This window comes from Amblyraja radiata, chromosome 16, assembly GCF_010909765.2.
Source record: "Amblyraja radiata isolate CabotCenter1 chromosome 16, sAmbRad1.1.pri, whole genome shotgun sequence".
NCBI lineage: Eukaryota > Metazoa > Chordata > Chondrichthyes > Rajiformes > Rajidae > Amblyraja > Amblyraja radiata.
The window spans coordinates 11,695,933-11,718,325 of NC_045971.1; the positions used below are offsets into that span (position 1 = coordinate 11,695,933).

General features: G+C 38.3%; 1 protein-coding gene across 1 annotated transcript in view; it reads left to right on the top strand.

Moving 5' to 3' along the window:
- Positions 1–22,393, top strand: part of myo1d (myosin ID) — a 285,608-nt gene that overhangs the window by 73,018 nt on the left and 190,197 nt on the right. The window contains exons 12-15 of the mRNA XM_033035091.1: positions 10,104–10,174; positions 12,914–12,988; positions 15,240–15,372; positions 21,773–21,939. Coding sequence (XP_032890982.1) covers positions 10,104–10,174; positions 12,914–12,988; positions 15,240–15,372; positions 21,773–21,939 — 446 coding nt within the window. The remainder of the gene's footprint in view (positions 1–10,103; positions 10,175–12,913; positions 12,989–15,239; positions 15,373–21,772; positions 21,940–22,393) is intronic.

Consider the following 22,393-nt stretch of genomic DNA (forward strand, 5'->3'; position numbering starts at 1 on the left):
TATTCTGGTTTCTCAGTCTCATAATGGCTTCTTTGACTTTCATTGGCACAACTTTGGTCCTCATGTTGATAAACAGCAATAAAAGTTTCCAAAGGTGATGGAAAGACAAACGCTTGTTAAGCCATGTGTCCCAAACATTATGGTGCCCTGTAATTGGGGGGGGGGATGTCTATGTATAAACACAGCTGTAATTTCTACATGGTGATACCAAAATGTATACCCTTTAATAAAATCTGCCAATGTGCACTTTAACCTTCTGTGATTTTTTTTTTTCTATTAGAAATCACAAATTGTGGACCACAGAGGCAAATAAATGATGGGGCTTTGTCCCAAACATTATGGAGGACACTGTATTCATTATATTCTCCTCACAGTTTACTTTCACACGTATTTCTGTAATTATGGTTATCATTGAGTCATATTCCATTATGCTCCTCTGAAAAATGTACTGAACTAATATAAATATATGTGATTTTTTTTCAAGGATGAAAAATGTATGAAGAGAATGTTAGTCTGAAATTTAATCAATGCCTTAATGCAATTTGTATGGCATTTAATGATAATCTTAAGATCTGCATCTGAAGATATTTCATATGTTGTAAAGATCAAGGGATTATATAAATACTTTCATGTTGATCACCAATCCTACAAAATGCTTCCTGCTGAAATTGATGCTTTGAGTTTATGTAAAGGAAAGATTTAATGATACATTCATGTTAATGAAGTCTGTAATGAAGGGGTTATTCTGACCTGAGGATTGAAAGTTTTCTGACCTTGAACAATCTGTTGATGATTTTTCTGCACCATACTTTAGTATACAGAATATTTAATACACTGGATGTAATAACCTCTCTCCTAGTTTGTCATTCCAGTATTCTTGACAGAATACAGGAAGATCTTGTGTACTTTGGTCAAATCAAATCTATGTTGAAGCAACTAATTAAAAAATTGAATGAATATTAATGATTTGCCTGTTCAACATAGGCTCGTTACATGAATATGTAATTGTAATTTTCTTTCATAACCTCTGAGTAAACCGAATGCTTATAGCAGCAAATGATATGATGAAAAAGCTAATTGAATAATATCCTGCATGTGATGGTGACTTGGGTTGATTTGCAATGGAAAGTATCTTAGTGACTGCAAGACACTTATGTAATATTCCAGATATTTTAATCAAGAACAGGAAGGTTAAAATTGTAAAATGTGAATTGTTTAGTAAAATGTTACACTCATTGTTGATGCAATTATCTGTACATGAAACTGTTATAACAAATTTATTCTCTGAAAATTGCTTCACTTTCAATTGTTGAAAACAGCTCTGCCAAATTTGATACAAAGTACTGGAGTAATTCAGTGGGTAATGAGCCCTGCAGATCAACTCAAATTTGGCATGTACGAGGAACTACTGATGCAGCTTTACAAAAAAAATGACATTCTTCAGACTGATCCAAAACATCACCTATCCATGCTCTCCATGCTCTCCAGAGATGCAGCCTGACTTGCTGAGTTACTCTAGCACTTTGTTTGCAAACCAGCATCCGCCGTTCCTTGTCTGCCAAATTTGAGTTGCTTCTGCAGAGCTCATTATCAATGGCCACAGGTTATTTTCGAAAATTCAGTCGCATAGGAGCAAGCTCCCATAAAATATTATTAAATTCAACGAATACCAGTCTTGGAAAAACAAAGTGTTTACATGTAACTTCCTTACTGTAATTGGATATCATTGGCTCAAGAACATATGCTGCCAGTTTCACTGCGGAGGTCATGTAAGAGAGTTGCTTTGAAAATTGACAAGCAATCACTTCTATTGTCCAACAATGCTCTTTTAGACAATGTATCAGCCACTGATACGTCAAGCCCACTGAAACCAACGATTGAGAGTGGGACATCATGATTTTGTTACAATATAACTCAGTAGGGGAAGATGATAAATGTTCACCTTAATTGGAACTCATCAACACCATTGACTAAAATAATGTGGAGGCATGGTTACTGCATAGTCATTTTGTGTATTTTCCAACTCATGGACAAAATCGATTTGGGAAAAAAAACCCAACCCATTTATAACCTGGGGACGGATCATACCTAAAAAAACTGCAACATGAAATATAAATTTGCTTTTTTGGAATTTGCCTGAGGAAAAAAAATGAATAAAGCAACTGCAAAAGGAACAAGACCCTACCCCTCTTTCTATTTGTTAGGTATGTGACATCCTGCTCACTCAACAAGGATGAATCATTAGGATTAACTCTGTCCTGTTATGTCGTGTAAATAGTGCTATATTCCTTAAGAAATAAGAGTTTAATAATGTCACAATTAATGCTTAGCAAACTACCTCTAAAAAACACATGGACAAAGTGCTGGGTGAGGCAGCATCTCTGAAGAACATGGATAGGCGAAGTTTAGAGTCGGGACCCTTCAGACTTAATGATTCAGATTCCAGCACTTTATGTCTTTTCTTGATACACCAGCATTTAGTGTTTTAAAAAAAAATATACCAGCACTTTGTGTTGACCCTTTGAGTTACAGCACTTTGTTTCTTATTTTTTTGTGATGCTGCCTGACTCGCTGAGTCACTCCAGCACTTTGTGTCTGTTTTTATAAACCGGCAACTGCAGTTCCTTGTATCTAGCACTAAAAAGTTTTTGAGACGTACTGGAGGTAAAAGCAGTTCTTAGTCAACTCTGCCTTTCTGCAGGATTACTGTTGATCTGATCTTGATCTAAGTTCCACTTTACTTTGTTTCCCTAAACACCAGATTCCCCAATTGATGAAAAATGTCTCCCTTCCCTTAAATGAGTAATTTCCTCCTTATTCTGAAACGATCCTCTCAGCTCTTGTTTTCGAAACCATGACTAAAACTATCCACTCAAGATCTTACTGATAAAGTCTCTTCAGGTTCTCAAATGATTCAATACGAATTGGATTATTAAGTCCATAAGTGATAGGAGCAGAATGAGGCCATTCAGCCCATCATGTCTACTCTGCCATTCAATCATGGCTGTTCTATCTTTCCCTCTTAACCCCATTATCCCGCCTTCTCCCCATAGCCCCTGACACCTGTACTAATCAAGAATCTATCTCTGGTTTAAAAATATCCATTGACTTGGACTCCACAGCCTACTGTAGCAATGAATTCCACAGATTCACCACCCTCTGACTCAAGATTATCAAAATACAAATTATTCTATACTTCAAATTGTTCAAATAGAAGTTGAGCAAAGGGCTAAGTTGGGGTACCACAGCTGAATCTGCGACCAACATAAATGTAAGAAAATAATTAAAAGATTGAAGGTAGTTAAAGCTGTGAGCAACTAATTTAAATCCAAGCAGGAATTGAAGCTAGAATTCTCCTTTGCAAAGCTCATTACAAAACACATAAATATGTTATTGTATAAGAAGGAACTGCAGATGCTGGAAAATCGAAGGTAGACAAAAGTGCTGGAGAAACTCAGTGGGTGCGGCAGAATTTGTGGAGTGAAGGAAATAGGCAACGTTTCGGGCCGAAACCGTTTCGGTCTGAAGAAGGATTTCGGCCCGAAACGTTGCCTATTTCCTTCGCTCCATAGATGCTGCTGCACCTGCTGAGTTTCTCCAGCACTTTTGTCTACCTAATATGTTATTGTACACTGCTTGGCTTGTTAGATTTGGATGTGTTTAGACTTCTTGTCTGTTATGGAATCTGTCATCATGGGCAGTAGACTAGTTCTCATTCCACTCCTTCCTGAAGGCGCAAGTTAATGCAGTAAATCAAAGTACAGAATTCACAAAAGGAAAACCTGATCTTTATCCATTATGAAGGCAGTAAATAAAAAAAAAAACAAATGGAAAAAATAAAATCCAAATTGACCTTGTATTATGCTCATTCTTGTGAGATTGGCAGGTCTTTGATAGGGGTAGAAACTGTCAGTGATGTGCAAATTGTTTGCTCCATATCTACACAGGGATTAGGTCACCTACTTATTGCTGGCCCAGATATTTTAAGCTCTTTAAAAAAAAAAAAAGCCAGATAGCAGTTGTACAATGCAGTGAACTGGAGTGAACTGAACCAAGACTTTTTGTTATAACATTACATAGTGTGACTATGTAACAAATAGCAATGTGTTCAATGTTTTTGCAACATTTCCGTGTGGAAGGGACAGGATTTTAGTTCTGATCTGTTTTTAGGATTTTCGGATCCTTCAGTGACGAAGGAAGAGAACAGCTGAACTATTTTTGCTTGCCAACCCACTCTGGTGCAAGTCAGTGCTTTTTCCAGATAAATACAGCTATAACCCGAAAGGGCAGGCGTTTGAGCAGGATCCTGTCTCCCATTTTGTCAAGTCAGACATGGAAGGTTTATAAAATTCTTATGTTTTACAATGAACCTGAAGAAAGAATGTTTCATCTGCTACCTCTTGTAGAGAGTCATAACTACAGGGCATCTCCTAGCATTCTATGGTCTTTGGTGAAAGATGTGCTTCATTAGTTTCCAACTTTAAGGAAAAGCAGTGTTGAAAATAACAGACTCGGAAGTCAATGTATTTAATTAACACTGCATTAGAGGATGAAGAAATAGCGCAATTGTTCTGCCATTTAGCTTCTGTATCTTGAGTTAACAACCTCACTCATGGAGAAGCAGTAAATGACGACTTGTAGGATGGGAAATTAATTCATGGCACTCCGGTGGATCAGCTTGAGGCTCATTAAATATGGTATCATCAGAATTTTTGGTGGGACTTGCTGCTTTGTCCTCCAAAAGTGACATAATGGTGGTTGGGTGGCTGTAATAACATTTAAACTGTTAGTCAAAGCAAAAATAGCAAATGTTGTAAATCTGAAATATAATTGAAAATGATGAAAATACTCAGCATGTCAGGCAGCATCTGTGGAGAGAAGAACCATTAGAATTAGTTAGAATACGATTGAACCATGAAATTGACCAGGTAGAGATTTTCATTGATGTGTCATAGAGAAATATTAAAGCTGTGCCAGTAATTTATTGCACCTTTTAGGTTGTGTTGTCTGCATCCTCCACAATCATAGTCAATGGGAATCAGTTAAACTGAAATGGAAATTTTGTCCATTTGTAAAATCACTACAATTCTTGACACTTGCTGCTAAAAATGGTTGAATCATGATTCCTGGACAACAGGGATCCTCTTGCATTAGCTGTCGATAACCGACATCTGAAAGGAGAAAATTCACCACTGTTGATTGTGGGCTTCCATTTTTCCAAGAAGGTGGCAAATACTATCAGTTTAATGATCACAAAATCTGGGCTTATATAAGTGTTTAATTTTCAAAAGTGAGAGTAAAACGGCACGAACATAACCAGTGCCAATTTGAATAATTTTAGATTTTCATTAAATATTTTCTGCTATATCCAATTTCTAAACTATAAATAATCCTGTAGTCAATGAGAGTAAGAGCTCTTAGGGTGGAAACAATGAGTGTCACAGATATAATCACTGTAGTGATGTTGATTAATCGCAGTTGGGACAGTTATTAAGCACTGCAACTTGGACGACAAGCTAAATGAGTAATAAATATCAGTAACAGTTGTTGGTTGGTATCCAGTTACTTTTAATGAATGTGGTGTGTGGACATCCAACAAAAATAGGATTGGGGTTAGTCGCAATACCCCCCTGTAAACGAGTAGCACAATTAAACATACTAGCCACATAAAAATGAGCATCTTGGACTAATTTGTGTAATTATACCCTAGCAGTTGAAAGAATAGCAAAATGCAAGAAATTGTAATGAAATCTTTATGCAAGCATGATTACTTATTATCTGGCAATGTTATCATCCAATCTATATTTAAAGTTGCTTGAATGATAAATCACAGCAGAGAATAAGACATGATAAATCATATCGCTAGATCATAATTATGATGCGAGTTAAAAATCAATATTTAATTTCAAGATACAGTAGCAGAAACATAGTAGCCATTCTAGAACATCTTTATTTAGCTCAGCTTTTAAGGTGTCCTTGATATATTCATGTCTTCCGTAATTTTCTGGCTTAGCTGTTCTGCTCAGCATCTTGCTTTTGATAAACAGAAATAAACCTACAAAGAGCCATGAAAGTATGTTTTCATTTTAAAGTTAGATGAAGATTGACATTATATTTTCTATAAATCACTGATGATACAAAATTGACATTGTTGCATTTATTTCATGCAAGGAAGATTTATCCATTTTAAGACTTGTGTTACTCATTATTGTTTCTGTAGTCTGTGTTTGTATACGTGTCAGTGCTTACTGTAGCCAATCTGCTAGAATGAGAACTTAATCTAAGGAAAAATGGTGGGAATTTATGGAATAAGGAAGATCCAAGGGATGATAGGAGATGAAGAGTGTCAGCAGCATGTGCTGCAGTGAACGGAAATTGGGTCTTCCCGTTCTTGGGGTGCCTGATGTTTTCACAACATTGTATCAATGATTTGGTCTCTTGTTCTACCTTCTATCTTAAAGACTTCTAACACTGTAGATGAGGCCATTTCAGTTTGCCTGGTCAGGTTGCCTTGACTGTCCAGAAAACTAACTTATTTTCTCAGAAATCTGAGTTCTGATGAAGACTGAATCTTAAAATATTTCCCTTTCCACAAATGCTGCCTGACTCACTACAGGTATTCAGCATTTTTTGTTTATATATCATCAGAATAGTCAGTTAAGTTGATCATGGTTAACCTGCAGCTCCTCGATTCCTCCAACTCACTCCACGTATATCATTATGGTTAGGTTTATTATTGTCGTGTCTATGGAGGTACAGTGAAAAGCTTTGTTTTGCATGCTATAATACATAAATACAATCAAGTCAAACTCGAATACAATAGATGGAGCAAAGGGGAAGGTACGGAGTGCATATAAAGATTATAGAGATACAGCGTGGAAACAGGCCCTTTGGCACACTGGCCAACGATCACCTCGTACACTAGCACTATCCTACACACACACAGGAACAATTTACAATTTACAGAAGCCAATTAACCTACAAACCTGCACATCTTTGGAGTGCGGGAGGAAACTGGAGCACCCGGAGAAAACCCGTGCGATCACAAGGAGAATGTACAAACTCCGTACAGAAAATGCCCTTAATCAGGACCAAACCGGGTCTCTGGTGCGTGCTACTGTGCCACCCATATTTCTCAACTGTAGTGCAATAGTTCCACAGATAAAATGCATTGTCCACAGTGGGGTTGTGGTGAATCGGCCAGTATCCATATTATAGAAGGATTGTTCTGTAACTTCTGCCAGATGGGAGCAAGGAGAAGGAGAATGGCTGCTGTCTCAAAATAGTGTGTATTTTAATCCTCGTACCCTTAAAAAATGTACCCATTTTGGACTTGAAAGCTGCATTTGCTAATTTTGCAGCAAAATGTCTGTGTGAAAGAAAATGTCATTTATTTACACAATGACATGGAGCGCTGCAAAATTGCACAAAATTAGACATAGTTCTGGAGTAACTCAGCGGATCAGTAGAACATGGATAGGTGACATTTCGGGTTGGCACCCTTTTTCAGACTGATTGTGGGGGAGGGAGTAAGCTCATTCTTCGATGGAGCTGTTCCCAAAACAGGCTGTGATAAAATGCTTTCTACGATGCATCTGTAGAAGTTAGTGGGGGTTATTGGGGACATGCTGAACTTCCTAAGCCTTCTAAAGAAGTAGAGGCTCTGGTGTGCTAGTCGAGGCGTTGATATCCTATGTTCATACTATTATGTTGTAAGCTACCCAAGCGAAATATTAGGCTGTTATCTGCGTCGAATATTATGGATGATACAAGTTACAAATGTCAAAACAGCAGAATTTATTTTTCCATGGATTCATTTTTGTCCGCTCGAGTACATTAAACTACAAATAATCTGTTTACCTTCGACAGCACCAGAGTACTCTAATCATTAAGCATGAAATAATCACATTATAGAAATTGCACAGTATATTCTCTGCAGCAAGAATCATAATGCTAAATTGAAATGTCCATGTACTGCATTTCAGCAATTACCAGCGAAATTATGGGAGTTATTGTGGGTGCTTTGGGTCAGTGATGGATGGGGTAGCATAACATAGTTAAGTCATAGCTCAAGTGTGGAAAAGGTTATAAGGACAAACAAAGTAACACTTTGGGATAGAAAGAAGTTAAGAGTTCAATGGTGACACTGTCAATAAAGTTTTCAAAGAAAAATTGCTGAAGGAAGTCCTGATATAAGTAAATCCATTTATGAGAGGCATAAATAGGACAGTCAGAAACTATTTCCAAGGGTGATGATTGAGCACACCTCTGTGACCTGTTCAGAGTGAGATATCTCATTGAGATATGAAAGATTCTGAAAGGGATCAACAGGGTAGATGCTAAGCAGTTATTTCCTCAAATTGGAGAGTTTAGCAACATTTAGCAAAATGAGTTTGGCTCAACCATTTGGAGCTAAGATTCAAACTTTCCTCTGTCTACCTCTTGAGAGCTTTATATAATCATGTACTATAATTGTTGATGTTAATGTCATTGGACCGTGAGAATCAGAATGTGGGATTTGAATGGGGAAGTCAGTAAGCAACAGGGTGCGACATGATCTTATTGAATGATAGAGCAAGCTTGGGAGACCATAAGTCTAAATTTTATTTTCGTATCAGCAGATGTTGCAGGTGCATCCTGTGTGCAGATGCAGTAATCATATGTAAAGATGTTACCATTTATTGATGGATGGCAAATGGCAAAGATCTGTTCTTTTGTAGATGCATCTTATAGAAACATAGAAAATAGGTGCAGGAGTAGGCCATTCGGCCCTTCGAGCCTGCACCGCCATTCAATATGATCATGGCTGAGCATCCAACTCAGTATCCCGTACCTGCCTTCTCTCCATACCCCCTGATCCCTTTAGTCACAAGAGCCTCATCTAACTCCCTCTTAAATATAGCCAATGAACTGGCCTCAACTACCTTTTGTGGCAGAGAGTTCCAGAGATTCACCACTCTCTGTGTGAAAAATGTTTTTCTCATCTCGGTCCTAAAGGATTTCCCCTCTATCCTTAAGCTGTGACCCCTTGTCCTGGACTTCCCCAACATCGGGAACAATCTTCCCGCATCTAGCCTGTCCAACCCCTTAAGAATTTTGTATGTTTCTATAAGATCCCCCCTCAATCTCCTAAATTCCAGCGAGTACAAGCCGAGTCTATCCAGTCTTTCTTCATATGAAAGTCCTGACATCCCAGGAATCAGTCTGGTGAACATTCTCTGTACTCCCTCTATGGCAAGAATGTCTTTCCTCAGATTAGGAGACCAAAACTGTACGCAATACTCCAGGTGTGGTCTCACCAAGACCCTGTACAACTGCAGTAGAACCTCCCTGCTCCTATACTCAAATCCTTTTGCTCTTATAGTATGTTGTAATTATATGAATTTAATGGCAGTGTCCTTTCCTTTTAATTGGTGTGTGCTCTCTTTTCTGAGTAAATTCTGATTGAATAGTTTTTAGTATTTTTGTTTTTGTCCAATTTGTTTAAAGTTGCGTGCTGAGATGGAACTTGATAATATTACATACAGAAATAAGATTACCAATTATACATTTTCAATCCATTTGAGATTGATCCAATAAAATTTGATTTGATCGCATCTGGAAATATTATTAGTATGCACTATACCATACCATACCAAATGATGTTTGGCTCGGTTTGCAAGATAAAGAAAAAGGAGGGTAATCTTACAATCTGTACCCAATCAATTATGGAAATGTGGCACTGAACTTGACAGCAAAGCATTCTCTTTGATCTTTTGTTCAATTGATCTGCTATTTGATCAATTATTCACAAATAAAAAAGATAAAATCTATGCATTTATCGCACAATCTCTTACTAAAATAAATAAATTGTAAATGTCATTGGACCGTGAGAATCAGAATGTGGGATTTGAATGGGGAAGTCAGTAAGCAAATAGAAGCTATGTAATCAATCAGATGAACATGCAAATAAGTTCTAGATTTCAAATAGAATTATCAACTGAAAGTTGGTCCATGTTGTTGTGTTTTCATAAATCCTTTGTTGTTTGTAGGATGGCTCACAAGTTATTTAAAGAAAGCCATTGATTTAAGTTATATCTGGCAATTTCCTTCCTTGTTTTCAGCTTTGTGCATCTGACAAGACCCTGGAGTTTGAACGAGATTTTCGGATTAAGCATTACGCTGGGCATGTTGTGTAAGTTTGGTGCCTAACCTGGCCTTCATTTTCCATAGCATCTTAGATATGTGTGCAGTATCTGATCTCCTTCCTGCAGTATCTATTATGAGCAAAGTAGTTTTCATTTTGGGTGATATTTCCCGCTAATTGACTGATTATATAACTGTCAAATTAATATGTTTAACTGTTATTTTGTATCATCTACTGACATGCATTGAACCCATCTAAACATTTTCATTCTCATGGTCAAGTTGGCTTCTCTCACAATTATTTTCTAATTCTACACCTTCAAGAACCCAATGTTTCCCCTAAACTACCTCTTCTCTTAACATCACTGGTGACTAAATTTGCATCTAGGACTTGCTTCATTGTCCATCATGAGTGTTTTTCCACCACCACCACCAGTGATTAATCTGATTGTCCTGAATGAATTGAGTATAGGAGCAAAGAGGTCCTTCTGCAGTTGAACAGGGCCCTAGTGAGGGGAGTATTGTGTGCAGTTTTGGTCTCACAATTTGAGGAAGGACATTCTTGCTATTGAGGGAGTGCAGCGTAGGTTCACCAGGTTTATTCCCGGGATGGCGGGACTGTCATATGCTGAGAGAATGGAGCAGCTGGGCTTGTATAATCTGGAATTTAGGATGAAAGGGTATCTTATTGAAAAATATAAGATTATTAAGGGTTTGGACACGCTAGAGGTGGGAAACATGTTCCCAATGTTGGGAGAGTCCAGAACCAGGGCCACAGTCTAAGAATAAGGGATAAACCATTTATAATGGAGATGAGGAAAAACATTTTCACACAGAGAGTTGTGAATTTGTGGAATTCTCTGCCGCAGAGGGCGGTGGAAGCTGGTTCTCTGGATGCTTTCAAGAAAGAGCTAGACAGAGCTCTTAAAGATAGTGGAGTCAGGGGATATGGGGAGAAAGCAGGAACGGGAGACTGATTGTGGATGATCAGCCATGAACAGATTGAATGACGGTGCTGGCTCGAGGGGCTGAATGGCCTACTCCTGCACCTATCTATTGTCTATTCACACATCTCCTGACTGGATCTGCAGTAGGTAGTGAGTGAACCAACAAGGGAGATAAACCAAATTGACTGGCCTTGCATCCACAGGTGGATATTACTGCCCCTTTGATGCTGGTAGAAATGACTGCTGCACGTCACTTTGTTGTGACAAGATCCAGGCTTCTAGCATCCTCCATGTTGCTTGGCTTTGCAGTCTGGACAAATGGTTTCAATTCAGAACCACCCCAGAGCAGGCCATCAGCAAAATGGCTTATCCCTTATTCTTAGACTGTGGCCCCTGGTTCTGAACTCTCCCAACATATAGCGATTGTGATATATCATCACAAATGCTAGCCACTCAGTTAGCATGCCCTTATCTCTATCATTTCTATCAGGACATGTCATTGAACAATGCAGAAGATCATGTCAAGAGCAATACCAGGCATTTCTACAAATGTGCTGTCAACCTGGTGAAGCTGCAGCACAGCAAGCAGAGAAAGCAGTCGACAAAGCTAAGTGATGTTGCAGCTACCAGATCCCATTAGTGATCTGTCGTCTTTCCATATCTAGTTATGAGTGATGATGGGCATTGAATCAGCCAATGGTTGAAAGAGAGCCAAGTTCATCCCGTGATGTCGCTAAACGGAAAGCGGTGAATCTGATCCCGGCAGAGGAGAGCGTCCAGTGCCCACTGAGTCCCAAACACATCGGCACCTCAACGCCCCACAGCTCCAGCCCCTTCCCCTCTGGTCCCCCTCGCTGGTTCCTGCCCCCCTCTCCTGTGATACCCCCCTCTCCTTCATGGCCCTTCCCCTGTCTTTTCTCCAAGCTCTCCCCATGGGCTTCAACCTCATTACCTAGATCCTGAAAAATGAACAATTTAAAAGGAAAGCTAAGCTCTGAAACTCCCCTCTTAACCACTGCAACACACCTTTTTCTTATATGATGCTTATTTCAAAACTGGTAATTTGATTTAACGTTTTATCATTTACAGATATATAGTAATGTAACATTCTGTACTTTTTATTTGTCCTGATTTGTATGTATATTACAACAATACTTGAGGTTGATTATTCCAGACATGCTCTGCTGCTATGGAAACACGTTTCTTCTTGCATGGCAGCATGTGTAAAAATGTGCTACTTTGTACTTGTAAAAATCTTTTATAATTAAGAACTTTTGTTCATCTGTCCTCACTGTCCATCTTCAAAACCAGTATTAAAACACATTTATATTCCTTGGCTTTCGACACTGCTTGAGACTTTGCTCCTGTTTTTAGTGCTTTTAATGTTTTTTAATTTTTATTGTTTTTAGTCCTTCGTTTAAGGTTTTTTTTATTGTCATGTAATAATTTCTTGTCCATGATCAGTCATGTACAGCACTTTGTTGCAACTGTGGTTGTTTTAAAGTGCTCTATAAATAAAGTTATTATTATTATTATTATTATCTGGCAATCCTCTATCCTGGTGATTGTGAGAAAGGTATGGTGATAATGGTCATAATGGTCTACTGCTTGAAGTATATATAATTTGTATTTGATTTCATGTGGATTTATGATTGGTAAAGCTTCTGTGAAGAGCCATGAGATGATTTGCTTTGTTAGTAGTACGGTATCGCTGTAATTGTGGCTGCTTATGGTTAAGGGTCTGAAAGTAATTATTCAGGATTGTGGCAGTTTAGATGGCATAAATAATCTATATCATTTTGTGTTTGCATTCACACCAAGCCTTTTTTCCTTCCATCTAGATACTCAGTCAATGGGTTCATTGACAAAAACAAGGACACACTGTTTCAGGATTTCAAGCGGCTAATGTACAACAGGTGAGGCAGAGGAAATAATGTAGTAATCTTAAAATGAAACAAAATAGGTTCGCTCATACTTTTACCAATTCACAAGAACAGGTCTGAATTTGATTTAACATCATTTGTGCAACAATTTGCCAAACGGATCTTGCATGGATCTTAATCTTGCGCTAGCTAAATAAAGCAATTCAATTTACTGCATCCATAGATACTGCATCATAACAAAAATAAATACCTATTTTTAATATATGAATGAAGAGTTAGATTGTAAATAATGGTTCATTCTGTAAAAGGAATGGCCAAGAAATTATGAATCTTGGGTTTCTGTGATAAGTGGCTTCAATGGTGGCAGTAACATTTTGAACTGAAAGAAAGGGTTTGATGTGAGAAGAAATGTCCTGGTTTGAGCAAGCAGGAGGATTTTGAAAACTCTTCCATGTAAATTGGGAAGATGGTGAAGAGTGTCTGATTTGGAATGGACAAAACTGTAGATAAAGGAGAGAAAGTTACATTAATTGGAGTGTAGGAGAAGCATGCAATGTTCTGCTGGAAAGGGATGAACAATCGTGTTATTACCTGTTGACTTTCAAAATATATATATAGTTAGAAAACCCATTGTATATTTGTGATGGATTTCATTCTTTAGTCTTAAAAGAAGAGGCTTGTGAGATGTGTTTGTTTTGATTTTTCATGTTTCCCAAGATTTGCAAAAAGTTCCATTGGATGGGAAAAATTTAATTCCATTATGCAAAAATAAGGGGCAGAAAACAGGAAATTATTAGCCAATTAACTTTTATTAAGGACGTTATACCAGAGATTTGGCAACGTACCGCATCAAAGATTGTTGTTGACATTAAAAGATTGTGGTGAAAGAGCTAACAATACTTGGCTGACTTTCAAGAAATGGAGAATAGTGGTAAATTGATCTTTCTTTCGTTGGCAAGATGGAATGCATTTTGTGTCATGGAATTGGTGCTGTTGCCACAAAGTTTGAGAATTTGTATATGAAGGACATATAAGGTGTAATTACTAAACTTGCTGATGACACAAAGGTAGGAAAGTAAGTTGTGAAGAGAAAGTAAGGAGTTTTCCAAGGGATACAAGTAGGTTAATTAAGTGAACAAGTATCTGGCAAATAGAATATAATGCAGGAAAATATGGCCGATTAAGAAAGGGGGAGATGCAACGAGACCTGGGTGTCATGGCACACCAGTCATTAAAAGTAGGCATGCAGGTACAGCAGGCAGTGAAGAAGGCGAATGGTATGTTAGCATTCATAGCAAAAGGATTTGAGTATAGGAGCAGGGAGGTTCTACTGCAGTTGTACAGGGTCTTGGTGAGACCACACCTGGAGTATTGCGTACAGTTTTGGTCCGTTAATCTGAGGAAAGACATTCTTGCCATAGAGGGAGTACAGAGAAGGTTCACCAGACTGATTCCTGAGATGTCAGGACTTTCATATGAAGAAAGACTGGATAGTCTCGGTTTGTACTCGCTAGAATTTAGAAGATTGAGGGGGGATCTTATAGAAACTTACAACATTCTTAAGGGGTTGGACAGGCTAGATGCAGGAAGATTGTTCCCGATGTTGGGGAAGTCCAGAACAAGGGGTCACAGTTTAAGGATAAGGGGGAAATCTTTTAGGACCGAGATGAGGAAAACATTTTTCACACAGAGAGTGGTGAATCTCTGGAATTCTCTGCCACAGAAGGTAGTTGAGGCCAGTTCATTGGCTATATTTAAGAGGGAGTTAGATGTGGCCCTTGTGGCTAAAGGGATCAGGGGGTATGGAGAGAAGGCAGGTACAGGATACTGAATTGGATGATCAGCCATGATCATATTGAATGGCGGTGCAGGCTCGAAGGGCCGAATGGCCTACTCCTGCACCTATTTTCTATGTTTCTATGAAATTGTCTAATTTGGGAGGAAAATTAAAAAAAAATCATGCAAACCAAATGGAGAGAGAGCTCAGAGATGCAGAGGGATCTGAGTGTCCTATGCATGACTCACATAAGCCTAGTATTCAGGTCTCGTGTCCAGGTACAGCAACTAGTTAGGAAAGCTAACAACGTTATTATTTATTGCTGTTGGATCAGACTTGTGAATAGGGAGGTTGTGCCTCAATTGCATAGGGCGCTGGTGAGAGCACATTTGGAATACTGTGTTGGTCTCCATATTTAAGTACTCCATATTTCATCTACTGCAAGTAGTGATTATCGTCTCACTGGAGTGCATTTGTAATCGAATATTTTTTTATCTTTGTAACCAGCTCTAATCCTGTGCTGAAGAACATGTGGCCAGAGGGAAAGCTCAGTATCACGGAAGTAACAAAACGTCCTTTAACAGCTGCCACCTTATTTAAGAACTCCATGATTGCATTAGTAGAAAACCTGGCATCAAAAGTAAGTAAATCATAAACATTAAGGCTTAACGTCTCCATTTTATCCATTTTTTTCTGTTATTGCAAGAACAAAAGATGCATTTATGATGAAAAATACTTCCCATACTTTTCTACATCAAAGAAAAACAGCTTTATTTGGTCTGAATTAAAAAAAACCTTATTAACTTTTCACTTCTTTGTTTATCAAGTATTTATCTACCTTAATTGGTAAATAGGAAAAGCCAGAGAAAATGTGAAAATTACAGAAATAATTTGACCATTAGGTAACTCAAATAACAGTATGCTTAAAATCCTGCTGAAGCAAAGCAGGAATTTCATTGTCCTATCTGGGAACCATGACAATAAACTCTCTTGAATCTCTTGAATCCCAAAATACTTTCCATCTCTTTGTTTGAGAGGAATCTCAACCTTAAGTTTTTTTTTCCTGCTTTATTGAACAGGTCTTAATAAACACTCTGTGTGCTCACATCTCTCACTGTGTTTATTTTAGGGTTTGTGAATGATCAATGTCTGTAATATAGATTGATCGAAGAGAAAATGTGATTGGACCATGATTGTGGGATAAAAAGTATTGCCAGTATGTTCAATTAACAATTTTAGTCAGATTGTCATTTATTAGTCATTGATTTAATTTGTGAAATTTATGTAGTCTTAAAATCCAGTGGTTTGAAATTGTTTTTCATCCCCACGTGATCTAAACGTGTGATTTAGTTGATTAGAAATGCATTGAAATCTACTTCTGGAAATTGGTTCCATTGACTTCAATATAACAAAATCTTTAAAATGGATAACACACTGGTCATTCAACATCAGGATTATCATGAAATCGTGGCATATTAACTACATATTAACTACGTGGCATATATCTACCCCAATATTTGTATTTTCTCACTTCTATGTTGTTTCAAATATACAATTGTCTTTATCTGAAAGTCATCATACTTCCACTATTAATGTTTATTTCCTGCAATATTATGGTGGCTTGCAAGGATGTTATTTATTATGTGTCAGGTAGAGGCAGAGTTTAGTCACTTTTTGAGAAGGAACGTCTTTGAGCTTGTTTGTTATCCAGCTCCTTTTCTTAAGAGCAGGGTCTCCATGGCCCCTCCCCACCAATTCCAAAACACATTTTTACTTAAAAGGAAGAGGTATTAGATATCTTTGTGGGCTTAAAGGTGTTTAAACTCCTGGCTCAGATGTGAAGTATCCCAAGCTACTTTGGGAGGCATGGAAATAAATTACTGAGGCTCTGACAGATTTTTAAATGTTCACTCACCAAGGGTGAGGTTCCAGATGACTGCAGAACAGAAAATGTGGTATCTTACTTCAAGCAGGGCAGCAGAGTGATTAAGTGAAGAAAGGAATCAAGTTACAGGACACATTTGGTGGATTGCCAAGATGGGCAGAACAATGCCATGTGAAATCTAAGCTAGATAGGTCTGAGGATGCATTTTGGAAGGAAATATAATGCAGGGATTTTTAGAATGAATAATAGGACTCCTGGAAGTATTGCGATTCAGATTTCTGGTCACCACACCTTCTGAGGGTTTTGATTGTACTGGAAGTTCACTGGGATTTTGCCTGGGTTAGAGTATTTCAGTAATGAGAGACTGAATTTGTAGTATTTCTCTGTCTTTAGCGATAACCAAAAAAAGGTATTTTCAAAAATTGAGGTGCAATTGAATTAATACCTGTAATAATAGAAGTGCTTGCAGATTCAAAAGAAAGTTAGCCGCCATAGTGATATAAGGTGACTATGAGCACCTATAAGTTTATCCTGAAAGTCATGTGTGGTGTTTTGAAAACAATACGAATGGTAGTTTCTGCATGCGAGACTTTGGCAAAGAGAGGCGGGGAGGGGGTGGAAACAATTGAGTGGGCTCTTGACAATAAAGCAGTAGTTTTCTTGCATATGTTACTTTTGCTGAAGCCATGTGCAGTTTGACATCTGTTCTACAACTATGCCGTGGCTTGTGAATGGCAACCAAAGATTTGTACTAGTTCTGAATTGTATCCCTGTCAGTGGGTTTGACATGGAGATATTAAAGCTTGGTTCTGATTATCTGGTGAACACATGCTGATAGAGGGACGTTCTGTTGTCTTTGTACAATGTTTTCATGACCTGATTTATAACATTGTCATGGGAAGCTGTTTCTGATGAGACTTCCTTTGTCTCATTATGCTTCCAGGATTGCTTTTTGCTTGATGGAGCAAAGCGGAATATTGGCTGGTTCCTTCTGATTTACTTTTAGGGACACTAACCATCTAAACAGACAGCAGTGATTGATTACACCTAGGTTTCATTTGTAATATTTGCAGTCCCAAAATCCCTCTTGTTCGGTATCCTATCTACAATATCGGATCCTTGAATTGTCGTTGAAATGTACTACAGTTAATTTGTGGGAACAATTTCTTCAGAGCAGTGATCCGGCAAATATAAGTTTTCTTGACATACACAAGAGGATATCAAACTTAATTTGTTGCATACCTGGTACGGTCACAATTGAAATGTTTAAATGTTTAGTGATAAACTTACATTGCAACATATTTTAATTCTTCTGTAAAATTATCATAATCCAGATCTGAAATTTAAATGTTTGTATTCTAAAACTTATTTCTTTCATAACATGGTGCGTGCAAATACTGACTTGAAATGAGTTTCTAAAGATTATATTTCTGTCTAAATTCACAATCAGTGGATACATGTTATAGTGGATGTATAACAGGGGCGGAAATCGCTATCAAAACATGGGGGGGGGGATACAATTACTTGGCGGCTGCACGCACACATGCGCACGCACACATACACACGCGAGGTTTCGGAGGCTTCGGCCGTGGGCCCTATGGACGGTAACATCGGGAGCTGACCTGGTTGGTGACTGACTCCGAACTCCAGTTGCAGCAGCTTCGTCCGCCCCGAATCATGGGGCTTGAATCGGCCCGTTCGCGGAGCCTTTCATTGCCTGCGTGGCTTAAAATGGGGGGCTTCAACATCGGGAACCTCGATACAGCAGTTGATTTTAAGCCACGCCGGGCGTTGAAAGGCCCCGTGAACAGGCCAATTCAGCCCTTAGAAAGCGTCTGATACCCGCTTGAATCTTTCAAAAGCTACAATGTGATAAATAGCTCAAAGAAATAAAACTGAAGCAAACAGGCAAACAGAAGAACCAACCTTGGAAGGGGGAGAGAGATGGGGAAAACACACTAAATAACGTGAGTGACCTGAATGAGGGACTTACCTGCAAGCCAACCAGGAAACCCGTTCGACCAGATTCCTTAATGACCTGACCCATTTAAATCCGATACCCGTTTAAATCTTTCCCATCCACCAATACATCCAATTAGTTCAAATGGTAATTGTACCCACATCAGACAGCTTTCGAAGGTCAAAACCCAATTGGTGGCACATCGTGTTAATACGGTGTTAATAGAGACATTTAACAAGCGTTTAACAGTGACACCCCCACTGTCGCGTGGAAAGTGGCGATTTTAATAGATTTTTCACCGAATGTCAAAATCCTGATTACAAAACATGGTGGGGGGGGGGGGGGGGATTGTCCCCCACATCTCAAAACATGGAGGGGACGTGACCCCTGTACCCCCTCCAGGATTTTTGTCCATGCTGGATGTTTCATATGGATATCTTGTGCTTAAACATCAAACCTGCAGCTTTGGAGAAATGTTACTGGCCGAGGGTTGAGATTTTGATGTATTTGAATTGATTCTCTTGCCTCATTCACTCAGGGACGTTCCTCTGATTTTCCCACCAGCCACATGCAATAAGGGTAGTTTATAGTATCCAATTAAATGATCAACAAGCTTAGTGTGACATGGGAGGAAACTCTATTCTCTGGGACAAACCCATGCAGTCACCGGGAGAACATATAAACTCCAAGTGCCAGCCTCACAGTTTAGAATCAATTTAGGTTGCTAAAGCTGTGGGATAACTGCACTACTTGCAATGCCATTGTACTATCCTTAAAGTTGTGTCTGCTCTAGCTCACCAAATGGCAGCACCCCCCAACCCCGCCTGATAAACGATACCTGAAATAGCATTGGGAAATGGTGGGAACACTCAACTGGTCAAATAGCATCTGTAGAAAGCGAAACATTTCAGGTTGAATATCCACCTTCAGAATTAAGAGAATGAAAAGCAAAGTCACAGTTAAATTCAATAATCTGCTTGCCAACCACTCAGATATCATGACCCAAACACACGATGCTGGAGGACTTCAGCAAATCAGGCTGCGGATCCCCAGGATCTGGGAAGGACATGGATAGGCTATTTTTCCTGTTGGGACCCTTCAGACCGATAGGAGTGGAGGGTGGGGATAAGAAGAAAGCTAGAAAAGAGAGTTGGGGACAGGATAAAGCTAACAAGTGATAGATGGATGCAGGTGAGGGGTGTTTGATTGGCAGATGGGTGGAGTAGGTGCAAGTTGCAGTAATAGTAATCTATAGCAATTTGAGATACAGGGTAAGGAGTGTAAACTGTTGCAAAATGCAGAGGTATCAGAAATAGCCAGCAGGACAGTTTGTACAAATGGAGATTCAATCTGAGCCAATATCACAGATAGATGACTTGTAGAAGAAATGAGAATTCAGAGACAGACCAAGATGATAAGTTATTCTAAGTTGACAAATTCAACATGAAATTTGGAAGGTTATAACATGCTTGAATGGGAGATGCTATTTGTCTAGTTTGCATACTGTTTCTTTGTAACATGAGGTCGATGTGGGACTGTGATGGAGAATTAAAGTGGCAGAAAACAGGAAGTTTTGAGATTGTATTTTCCACCCATACGTACCTACAGATTAAATGAGGTACGTTTGTTTTTTATGGTGCAGAGAATGTAACATTATGAACATCAAACACTCGATTAGAAGTGCATGTGAATTGCTGCTTCATCTGGAAGAACTGTTTGGTTCTTTCCATGATAGAAATGGAAAGAGGTTAAAGGACCTTCCTGACCATTAACCTGTGGCTTGGGTCTCTGTGGATGTTTGGTCTTTCAGGGGTAAATTCACTATTAATCATTTCCTATCATGAAGAGGAGAGTACTGATGGCCTGGATTTGACATCATAATCCATCTCTAACCCATGTGTCCAAGATAACATTTGGTGGTCTTGGGAAGGGACTGGTAATCCTGGATCCAAGATAAGGATTCAAATCCTGGATTTTGGGAGAATTTTCTTCATGGTATTTGGTATATCCAAAAATCAACTTCCTAAAGGGAAATTTAATGATTTGGTTCGGGATATAGAAAACTCCATGGGTATGGGATATGAAAGAAATGGCCACTTTAGAGGTAAGCTCTGCAGTTTCTCAGTTGCAGATATTTAAAATTATATTTTAGTCAGAATATGATTTCCTGAATAAACTGCAATAACCAATGACCACAAATATTGAACAGTTTGTGAATTATTGTATTCAAATCTTAAAAGGAGTAACAACCTGAATTGGCAGTTGTTATAATTGAGGCCATTTTTTACCCACATGTCCTGCAATTGGCTAAAGGTTTAATATTCCAGCTTGCTCTATACCTTTTGAATGGCAGCAGTCCTGAGCGCCTCACTAGCCTGCTCCTAATTATGAATTTTATATGAGGGAAGCAAAGTCCCTATAAAATATCAATGCACAGAAGAGAAAGAAAACGTTGACTTCATGTATTTAAAAAAAAACACTTTTGCAATCTAAATGAACAGTCATTTAAATAGAGACTTTTGTGTTTATAGGGCTTTTTTGTTTGAATCGGTGATATCAAAATCCAGTTAATATATTTAACTAAAGGACATAGATGGAGAAGTTTTGAAGTTTGTATTTCCCACCCGAAATGTAGCCACATTGTGAATTTGTAATTCCATTGAAGTAAATTTCTCACCTGAAACCCCTTGATAGATATAACCCCATCGGAACTATTGAAATAGTGGAGCACCTGGAATACAATGACAAACAGGATGGCGCTCATTTCTATAAAGAAAAGGTTCGGACATGTAGTATTGAATCATTCATGGTGAAGCTTGATAAACATATCTAGAAGAGTTGAATCGGGGGTTCATTTTAAATAAAGATGTGATAAAATTTTAGGGGACCATGGGTGCCAGAGAGTGACCTGTATGGCATGTCTGTGTCTAAGATGCATAATTATACCAAGAATAATTTATACTGATTTCAACAACGTATACCAGGTGCTATTGTAAGATTCTAGTGCTTTTTTCCTTGAATTTTACAATAATGTCAAGATGTACAATTGTTAACCTAGAAAAGTTAACCTAGATATATCAATACACAGTATTGCACATGAATGCTTCTGTTATAAAAAGTTTGTCAGTGGTTAAATCAGGAGTGTATTCCATATTAAGGATGTTAATTTATAGATGTCATCTGTCTGTTTAACAGGAGCCTTACTATGTTCGATGCATTAAGCCCAATGAGCAGAAATCTCCACTCCTGTTTGATGAGCGTCGCTGCCAGCATCAGGTGGAATATTTAGGTTTAATGGAAAATGTACGTGTTCGGAGGGCAGGATTCGCGAACAGGCAGACTTATGAAAGATTCCTGCAGAGGTAAAGATTCATGACCAAATCTCCTAGGTTGTGCCAAATAAAATGTGTAATTAATTATGCAACAGCAATCACATTGCCACAGTTTCTGCCAAATTATGTTCTTTCATTCCTATTCCTTTATTCTTCAAATTGTGTAGTTGGGAGTGGTGTGGAAACTTTAATCTCAGAATGTTAAGACTCTGTCCTGGTAGGCTCTGCTGTATTTCAGTTTTGATTAACAAAATTAGTTTTATATAAATTCTTTGATCTTGGGGAATAATATCCAAATTGAAATCTATTTTTTCATTTGCTAGTGCCATCAGTTTTTTACATTTGCTCGTGCCATCAGCTAGTAGGCCTGGGAATGTTTTCTCCTTTGCTTCCAATGACTTCAAGGTTTCAAGGACAGTTTATTGTCACAGTTAAGGTACAGTGTAATTTGAGTTACCATACAGCCATACGAAGTGAAAAGCAA